The sequence below is a fragment of the Pelophylax lessonae genome (assembly GCF_965119305.1).
Source record: "Pelophylax lessonae genome assembly, chromosome: 4".
Taxonomy (NCBI): Eukaryota; Metazoa; Chordata; class Amphibia; order Anura; family Ranidae; genus Pelophylax; species Pelophylax lessonae.
Genome location: NC_138771.1, coordinates 646,285,701 through 646,296,195, shown reverse-complemented (window position 1 = coordinate 646,296,195; position 10,495 = coordinate 646,285,701). Strand labels below are relative to the sequence as shown.

The following is a 10,495-nucleotide window of genomic DNA, read 5'->3' as shown; positions in this document are numbered from 1 at the left end:
TCACTGTATTTAGTGTCACTAGTGACCCTAATTTGCGCTTGCGCTAAGCCCATATAGGGTTAGGGCACCCGCCACCTATTCCCTAATAAACTTTTAACCGCTTGATCTTCCCCAGTTAACCCCTTCACTCCATATAAAACAGTGCACTAATATATACAGTATATCAGATAACTACTGATCACTGTATTTAGTGTCACTGGTGACCCTAATTTGCGCTTGCGCTAGGCCCGAATAGGTTTAGGCCACCCGCCATCTATCCTCTATAAAGGTTTAACCCCTTGATCTCCCCCAGTTTAACCCCTTCACTTCCCTGTCACAGTGTTCACTATATACAGTGATTACCGATCACTGTATTAGCGTCACGGGTGACACAACTTAGGCTAGCTAGTTAGCGTCAGGGTCCCACTACACCACCGTTACTTAGCGTCAGTTAGAGTCAAGTACACTAACACACACACACCACCGTTACTAGTATAGTGTTTGAACAGATCAATATCTGATCTGATCAGAACTATACTAGCGTCCTCATAATTTAGTGTTCCCCAAACGCAGTGTTTGCACAATCAGCACTGATTCCTGCTAGCACCTGCGTTTAGCCCCCCTGCCCAGCCCACCTTACCCAGGCAAGTGTAGTAATCAATAGATTACTGACACTTCCAAAAAACACATCACACAAAACCGCTGCGTTAGCAGAGTCAGGCCTGATCTCTGTTAGCACTAGCAGTTTTTCTTTGTAGCGACCAAATAGTCCTCGACAACCAGGTGCTTTTATTACCTAGTAGTCGCATCACTGTACGAGTAAATTTAGCTACCAAAATGACAAAACGTTCGTTCAGTGATGATGCTATATACAGTATAATGACCATGTCAAGTGAGAGCGATGGGGAAGCCTCACCGGCAGAATCAGGGTCAATATACGAACCAGATGACGGCAGCGGCTCCCTGACAGATAGCTCCGACAGAGGGGTCCCTGCTAGGGTCAGGCGTACCCGACCCCATTCTGGAGTTGTTGACTTGCAAGAACTGGAGGTTTCTGGTATGCAGCAGAGTGCCAGTACTAGTGCCGCTCACACTTCTCGTGAACTGGCAAGCACGAGCGGCCTAGTACACCCTGGACCTTCAACCAGCACTGCAGTATCACCTGGTGACGTGGCGAGTCACCTGAGTGCAGTTGAAGCTGGTGCGGTGGCTAGCACGAGTAGTGGCCCGCAGCCACCGCGTATCCGAAGACAGGCCCGTAGAGCCCATAGTGTCCTCCCTGAAGCGCTGGCATATCCTAATTGGCAGCCCACAGATTCCACAGCGCCAGTACTTCCCCCATTCACTGCCCAACCCGGAATCCAAGTGGAAACAGCTGGTTTTAATCCCATAAACTTTTTTGAGCTGTTTTTCACTGAAGATCTTTTCAGATCTATTGTGGACCAATCAAATTTGTATGCTCAACAATTCATCGCCGCCAACCCAAATTCACCCCTTGCCAGACCATTCGCCTGGAATCCTATTACGATTCAGGAGTTTAAAACCTATCTGGGCCTTTCCTTCAACACGGGCATTACAAGAAAGAATGAATTGCGGTTATATTGGTCCACTGACCCAATTCATCAAATGTACGTGTTCTCTGCTGTTATGTCCAGGGCTCGATACCAACAAATATTTTGGTTCATGCATTTCAACGACAATGAACTCGGGGAGACCCTGAATATGATCGGCTCCACAAAATTCGGCCCCTCATAGACCACTTCAATCAGCGGTTCGCAGCCTTGTTTACCCCCCAACAAGATGTCTGCGTTGACGAGTCCCTGATTAAGTTTACTGGTCGCCTTGCTATCAAACAGTACCTCCCCAGCAAGCGTGCCAGATACGGGGTCAAGTTGTATAAGCTTTGTGACAGGGCCACAGGCTATACAGTTAATTTCCGTGTCTATGAGGGAAAAGATAGCACTGTGGAGCCCCCCGACTGCCCAGGCTACATAGGGAGCAGCGGCAAGATAGTTTGGGACTTGGTGTCACCCTTATTCGGAAAGGGGTACCACTTGTACGTGGACAATTTCTATTCAAGCGTGCCACTTTTTAGACACCTCTATCAATTGCAAATTGGCGCTTGTGGCACCGTGCGATCTAATCGCCGGGGCTTCCCCCAACGGCTAGTGAATGCCCCACTGAGCTCGGGGGAGAGAGCCTGCTTGAGGTGCGAGGAATTGCTTGCAGTGAAGTGGAGGGACAAACGAAACGTTTACGTGCTGTCCTCCATTCACCCAGACACGGCAGTCCAAATTACTACGGTCACCGGTGTTGTTGTTGAGAAACCCCTCTGTGTCCACGACTATAACCGTAAAATGGGAGGGGTGGACTTCAACGACCAGATGATGGGACCGTACTTAATTGCCCGTAAGGCCAGACGCTGGTACAAAAAAGTGTCTGTATACCTATTTCAATTGGCTGTTTACAACGCTTTTGTCTTATACAAAGCGTCTGCTGGAACATTATCCTTCTTTCAATTCCAAGAAGAGATAATCAGAGCCCTTCTGTATTCAGCTGGTGCTCCTGCCCAACTTCCCCAACCAGATGCAGTGAGCCGGCTGCATGAGAGGCATTTTCCGCAATACCTCCCGAGTACCGCTACCAAACGATACCCCCAAAAAAGATGCCGTGTCTGCAGCAAGCGCGGATTTAGGCGTGACACCCGGAATTATTGTCCCGACTGTCCTGACCGACCTGGTCTTTGCCACGGTGACTGTTTCCGTCGCTACCACACACTAGTGGATTATTAGCATAGGGTACAGCACGGCACAGTTTAGGGCACATTTACACAGGGTCTCAAAAGATGTTCGATGGCTATCGTCATTTTGAGAGACCCGAACCTGGAACCTGGAACTCGACGTTTGAAGAAAAAAAAAAAATACATAAAAGCCAAAAATAGTTGTCGTCTCAGTCATTTTTTATGTTCTTCTACACTTCCTATGTACTTTTAATGTACTTTGTTTGTTTTTCATTCTTTTGTGACCTGTTTCTCTTGCAGGTACTTGTCGGCTACCACGCATTGATTTCATATATTCTGACACAAACAGTGTTTGCGCTCAGCATACATGGATACCTTTGCTGATAGCAGCTGTGGTGATTTTCTGATTTCAGCACTGCAGTTAAAATCCTATTTTGGTATACGTGGATAGTGCCGTGTATACCCATAATTAAATTCAGTGGGTGGTTGTTTGGGCGGTTAATGATGAGAATCCAAAAACTTTTGTTGTGTCAGTCATTTTATATGTCCTACTCTTCCTAATGTACTTTTTTTTAATGTACTTTGTTTGTTTTTTCATTCTTTTGTGACCTGTTTCTCTTGCAGGTACTCGTCGGCTACCATGCATTGATTTTATATATTCTGACACAAACAGCGTTTGCGCTCAGCATATATGGATACCTTTGCTGATAGCAGCTGTGGTGATTTTCTGATTTCAGCACTGCAGTTAAAATCCTATTTTGGTATACGTGGATAGTGTCGTGTATACCCATCATTAAATTCAGTGGGTGGTTGTTTGGGCGGTTAATGATGAGTAATACTACGCATTATTCCTGTGCTGATTTCTGATAGGTTCTCTTTTTTTTCGTTCAGCCCACAGGCTGCATGAAAAAAAAAAAAACCTATATGCCAAACAAAGACCAGCAATGTACTGGTACATTGGCCGCTAGACTGCTTTTACATGCAGTGGGAGGGGACTCCCCCCCCCCCTCCTGCCGCCTTCCGCTGCCTTCCACGGTTTTTCTCGGGCTCTCCTGTCCCACCGGTTAACCCGAGAGTGCAGCCGGTGGTTCAATTATCTAACCATAGAGCTGATTGGAGATGAGAATGGCTCCAATCATCTCTATGGCCTAAGATGCCGGAGGCTACGAGCATTTCATGACTTCTGTTTCGCCAGAAATAAACAGCGCCATTGGGAAATTGGGAAAGTATTTTATCACACCAATTTTGGTATGGTCAGATGCGTTAAGGTCAGAGGAAAGATCTAGAGTATAAAAGACCCCAATTTTTTTTAAAAAGAGTACCTGTCACTACAGATTGCTATCATAGAGGAAATTTAAATTCACCGTGATAACAATAAAAATGATTAAAGAAAAAAAAATGAAAGAAAAGGTGTCAAAATAACATAAGAAAGCAAATTAAAAAAAAAAAAAAAACAAAAAAAAAATCAAGCCCCCCTGTCCCCCCGTGCTTGCGCGCAAATGCGCACACAAGCGTTGGTCTAGTGTCATATGTAAACCGCAATTTCAGCATGCATGTGAGGTATCGCCGTGAACGCCAGGTCGAGGGCAGTAATTGTTGTGGTAGACCTCCTCTGTAAGTCCAAAGTGGTAACCTGTAAAGACTTTTAAAGGCTTTTAAAACCGTACGTAGTTTGTTGCCGCGGCACGGGCGTGCGCAATTTTTAAAGCATGTTATGTTAGGTGTCTATGAACTCGGCATAAGATCATCTTTTAAATTTTACCAAACAATTTGGAATTATATAGTGTATTTCTGCATTAAAAATAAAAAAAGTGTTTTTTTTTACGCAAAAATTGCGTTTGGAAAATGTGTGCGCAAATACCGTGTAACAAAAAAAATTGCAACATCCACCATTTTGTTCTGTAGGGCCTCTGCTTTAAAAAAATATATAATGTTTGGGGGTTCAAAGTAATTTTCTTGTGAAAAAAAAATATTTTTTCATGTAAACAAAAACTCACAGAAAAGGCTTGGTTTTCAAGTGGTTAGAAGAGTGGGTGATGTGTTGCTAAAATTGAGCATAAAATGCCAGGACTGTTCAAACACCCCCCAAATTACCCCTTTTTGGAAAGTAGACACCCAAAGCTATTTGCTGAGAGGCATATTGAGTCCATGGAGTATTTTATATTTTGCCCTAAGTTTCAGGAAAATGACAATTTGTTTTTTTTTTTTGTTTTTTTACACAAAGTTGTCACTAAATAATATATTGCTCACGCATGCCATGGGTATATGTGAAATGACACCCCAAAATACATTCTGCTGCTTCTCCGGAGTACAGGGATACCCCATGTGTGAGACTTTTTGTCAGTCTAGCCGCATACAGGACCCGAAAAACCAATCCGCACCTTCTGGCTTTCTAAGGGCGTAAATTGTTGATCTCACTCCTTACTACCTATCACATTTTTGAAGGCCATGAAATGCCAAAATGGCACAAAACCCCCCCAAATGACCCCATTTTGCAAAGTAGACACTCCAAGCTATTAGATGAGAGGCATGATGAGTCCATGGAATATGTTATATTTTGCCACAAGTTTCAGGAAAATTATTATTATTTTTTTTTTTTTTACACAAAGTTGTCAGTAAATGATATAATGCTCACACAAGCCATGGGTATATGTGAAATGACACCCCAAAATACATTCTGCTGCTTCTCCTGAGTACAAGGATACCCCATGTGTGAGACTTTTTTGCAGTCTAGCCGCGTACAGGACCCGGAAAACCACTCCCCACCTTCAGGCTTTCTAAGGGCGTAAATTGTTGATCTCACTCCTTACTACCTATCACACTTTTGAAGGCCATGAAATGCCAAAATGGCACAAAACCCCCCCAAATGACCCCATTTTGCAAAGTAGACACTCCAAGCTATTAGATGAGAGGCATGATTAGTCCATGGAATATTTTATATTTTGCCACAAGTTTCAGGAAAATTATTATTTTTTTTTTTTTTTTTTACACAAAGTTGTCAGTAAATGATATAATGCTCACACATGCCATGGGTATATGTGAAATGACACCCCAAAATACATTCTGCTGCTTCTCCTGAGTACAAGGATACCCCATGTGTGAGACTTTTTTGCAGTCTAGCCGCGTACAGGACCCGGAAAACCACTCCCCACCTTCAGGCTTTCTAAGGGCGTAAATTGTTAATCTCACTCCTTACTACCTATCACACTTTTGAAGGCCATGAAACGCCAAGATGGCACAAAACCCCCCAAAATGACCCCATTTTGCAAAGTAGACACTCTAATCTATTTGCTGAGAGGCATGGTGAGTATTCTGCATCTCTCATTTTTTTTGGAAAATGAAGAAAAAACAGGAAAATGCATTTTTTTTCCTCTTTTTTCAATTTCCAAAACTTTGTGACAAAAAGTGAGATCTGCAAAACACCCAACATGCCTCTCTGCAAATAGCTTAGGGTGTCTACTTTCCGAAAAGGGGTCATTTGGAGGGGGGGTTGTGCTGTCTTGGCATTTCATGGCCTCCGAAACTGTGATAGGTAGTCAGGAGTGAAATCAACAATTTACGCCCTTGGAAAGCCTGAAAGTGGGGGTTGGCTTTCGAGGACCTGTACTCGGCTAGACTGCAAAAAAGTCTCACACATGTGGTATCCCTGTACTCAGGAGAAGCAGCAGAATGTATTTTGGGGTGTCATTTCACATATACCCATGGCATGTGTGAGCAATATATCATTTAGTGACAACTTTGTGTAAAAAAACAAAAAAAAAAATAATAATAATATATTTCCCGGAACTTGTGGCAAAATATAAAATATTCCATGGACTCACCATGCCTCTCAGCAAATAGCTTGGGGTGTCTACTTTGCAAAATGGGGTCATTTGGGGGGGTTTTGTGCTATGTTGAAATTTCAGGGCCTCCGAAACTGTGATGGGTAGTCAGGAGTGAAATCAACAATTTACGCCATTAGAAAACCTAAAGATGGAGATTCATTTTCGGGGTCCCGTACACAGCTAGGCTCCCAAAAAGTCTCACACATGGGGTATCCCCATACTGAGGAGAAGCGGCAGAATGTATTTTGGGGTGTCATTCCACATATACCCATGTCATGTGTGAGAAATTTATCTTTTAGTGACAACTTTGTGTTAAAAAAAAAAATAAATAAATAAATTGTAATTTTCCCAAAACTTGTGGCAAAATATAAAATATTCCATGGACTCACCATGCCTCTCAGCAAATAGCTTGGGGTGTCTACTTTGCAAAATGGGGTCATTTGGGGGGTTTTGTGCTATCTTGAAATTTCAGGGCCTCCGAAACTGTGATGGGTAGTGAGGAGTAAAATCAGCAATTTACGCCATTAGAAAACCTAAAGATGGAGATTGATTTTCGGGGTCCCGTACACAGCTAGGCTCCCAAAAAGTCTCACATATGTGGTATCCCTGTACTCAGGAGAAGCAGCAGAATATATTTTGGGGTGTAATTCCACATATACCCATGGCATGTGTGAGAAATTTATCTTTTAGTGACAACTTTGTGTTAAAAAAAAAAATTTTTTTTTTTATTCATTTTTCAAACACCTGTGACAAAAAAATTAAATATTCAATGAGCTCAACATGCGTCTCAGAACATTCCTTAGGATGTCTACTTTCCAAAAAGTGGTAATTTGGGGGGGTCTTGTACTGCCCTGCCATTTTAGCACTTCATGAATTGAGATAGGCAGTCAGAAATTAAAGCTGCGTAAAATTTCAGTATTTACACCATAGTTTGTAGACGCTATAACTTTTGCGCAAACCAATAAAAATACGCTCATTGAATTTTTTTTGTCAAAGACATGTAGCTAAATATATTTTGGCCAAAAAAAATGACATAAATTGAGTATATTGGATATTTTTTAAAAGACAAAGTTGAAAATTTCATTTTTTTGCAAAATTTTCGCTCTTTTTTTATTAATATCGCAAAAAATAAAAAGCGCAGAGGTGATCAAATACCACCAAAAGAAAGCTCTGTTTGTGGGAAAAAAAGGACGTAAATTTCGTTTGGGTACCACATTGCATGACCGCACAATTGTCAGTTAAAGTCGCACAGTGCCGAAGCACAAAAAGTGGTCTGGACGGAAGACAGCAAAATCCTCCGGTTGTAAAGTGGTTAAAGGGTCAAGAGGCGCCGGCTCCATGGGGTTAAGTATAGTATCTAAATTGGTAAATAGCACAAAGAAAAAAATGTTCTATCACTTTGTTTTTATTAAATAAAAAACAAGAGCAAAGCATACAGGCTCATTTAACCTCCCTGGCGGTATTCCCAAGTGTGGCTCGGGGTGGAATTTCAGTGCCATTAAAGGTAACCCCGAGCCACACTCGGGGTACCACCATGGCCAAGTCGCTGGATCCTGGAATAGGTTACTTACCTTGTCCCTGGGATCCCGTGATGTATTCCAGCAGTGTACGGTGGCCAGATCTTCCGCCTGATGCTGTGTGCCCCGGCTTCCTTCCCTGCGAGCGTCGCATTGCAGGGGGGTGGAACCGGCAGCAAATTCAAGAAGTAAAACACACAAACACACTTATATATTGTAATCCTATTGGATTACATTACTAAATAAAATAAATTGACCTTAGTTTGCCCCCCCCCCCCCAGTGCCCTTGCCTTCAGTTTTACTGTCCTATCTATCATCTATCTATCTATCTAGATTATATATTCAAACTTTATCACATCTGGAATGTCTACTAGAGTCTTGTTTGGTCAAGTTTTAGTAAGTAATTAATAAGAATTGTAGGCCTACAATACATAACATCAAATTTCCATGCAGAAAATTCTACCGCTTTTGGTACAAAATTCCTGACATAATCCTACCACCAGGGAGGTTAAGGGGGAAGCATATAAAGGCATCTGTACAGAAACCTAGCCCTCAATGCATTGGACATATGAGCAACAACTTAAGGAGGTGTCTCCAGGTCACAGTGCCAAAGGAAAATGTTTTGATGAGTTTGGTTTAGGATGATTTTTAACTCTGTTGAAATCAGTAAGATACATATGGGCATAACAAAATTTACAAAAGCATAATGTTGATTTACAATAAAACAATAACATATGAAGTTATTATCTAATTTTAACCAAAGACTTCCAATCATAATATTTCTTGTTAAACACAAAATTTCTCAAAGCCTCCTTGATATCTTTATTCCTCAGGCTGTAGATGAAAGGATTTAAAAGGGGGGTAAACACGGTGTACGACATAGCCAGTGCTTTGTTTATACTTTGTAATTGTCCATCATTTGGAAGCATGTACATGGCAATCAGCGTTCCGTAAAATAAAGACACAACTGTCAAGTGGGAGCTGCAAGTAGAAAAGGATTTCAGTCTTCCTGATAAAGACGATATCTTTACTATGGTTAAAACAATGTAGGTATATGAAACTAATATCAATAAAAATGGTATGACTATCACAGGAATGCACATCAAAGTAGCTTCTATTTGAACTAAAGATACATCTGAGCAAGACAGCTCCACCACAGGATTAAAATCACAGAAAAAATGATCAATAGTGTTTGGTCCGCAGAACTGGAGCTGACATATGCAAATAGTTAAAGTTAGTTCTATAGCGCAACTCAAAATCCAAGATGCAAAAACTAACTTGAGACAAAGCAACTGATTCATAATAGAGGCATAATGCAGAGGAGAGCAAATTGCAAGATATCGGTCGTAGGACATCACCGTCAGAAGAAGACATTCAGATGCTTCCGAGAAGCCAAAGAAATAAAGCTGAGTGATGCAGCTAGAAAAGTTTATAGAAGTTTGCCCATGCAGTACAATATTTAGCATGTTTGGGGAAATATCTGTTGTCAACATTAAGTCAGAAAAGGAGAGTTGGGTTAGGAAGAAGTACATGGGAGAATGGAGTATCTTGCTGTAGTAGACCAGCATGATAATCAAGAGGTTTCCACATATTGTCACACAGTATGTCAAAAGGAGCAAGGTGAACAACAGATATTTACATGATTCGAGGTTGTGGAATCCCAGTAAAAATATGGTAGTAACATTGTTCTTATTTCTAGTCTGTGTGTCCTTAAAAAAAATAAAAAATAAACACATAGAGTAATAATAATGTTAATGTAACTTCAAAAGTTGTTTTAATTCTTTTCAAATGCTTATATTTCTTTATAATAATTAGTGATAAAGGTCTTTGTTTAGGCACTTCTTGTTACAGGGTGACAATGCTCTGTTCCCTCTGTCTAAACTATACTCTTGCATTGTCATTCTATCACATTCCTTTGGAGACTACAAGTAGACATTTGAACACAAATTTCCTTGGCATTGTCATGGCCATCACTGGAATGCATGGTGACTGCAATAAAGCTGCAGGAGAACAGCGAATAATGCTGCAAGAGAACAGCACTGATGAGATGTTGCATACATTATACACTCCCCGGCCGCTTTATCAGGTACACCTTGCTAGTACCATGTTGGACCCTATTTTGTCTTCAGAACTGCCTTTATCCTTTGTGGCATAGATCCAACAAGGTGTTGGAAGCATTCTTTAGAGATTTTAGTCCATAGTGACATGATAGCATCACGTAGTTGCTGCAGATTTGTCAGCTACACATCCATGATGTGAATCTCAGGTTCCACCACATCCCAAAGGTGCTCTATTGGATTGAGATTTGGTGACTGTGGAGGTCATTGGAGTACAGTGACCTGATCTGGTGACTGTGGAGGTCATTGGAGTACAGTGACCTGATCTGGTGACTGTGGAGGTCATTGGAGTACAGTGACCTGATCTGGTGACTGTGG

The 10,495-nt window shown here is 41.7% G+C and overlaps 1 protein-coding gene across 1 annotated transcript; it reads right to left on the bottom strand.

Annotated features, from left to right (window-relative positions):
* Positions 1-8,803: 8,803 nt before the first annotated feature.
* On the bottom strand, positions 8,804-9,628 carry LOC309554749 (olfactory receptor 11L1-like; the record flags this gene model as incomplete). Its single annotated transcript, XM_082256451.1, has 1 exon — positions 8,804-9,628. The coding sequence occupies one exon, from the start codon at positions 9,626-9,628 to the stop codon at positions 8,804-8,806; it is 825 nt and encodes a 274-aa protein (XP_082112577.1).
* Between the last annotated feature and the right edge of the window lie 867 nt (positions 9,629-10,495).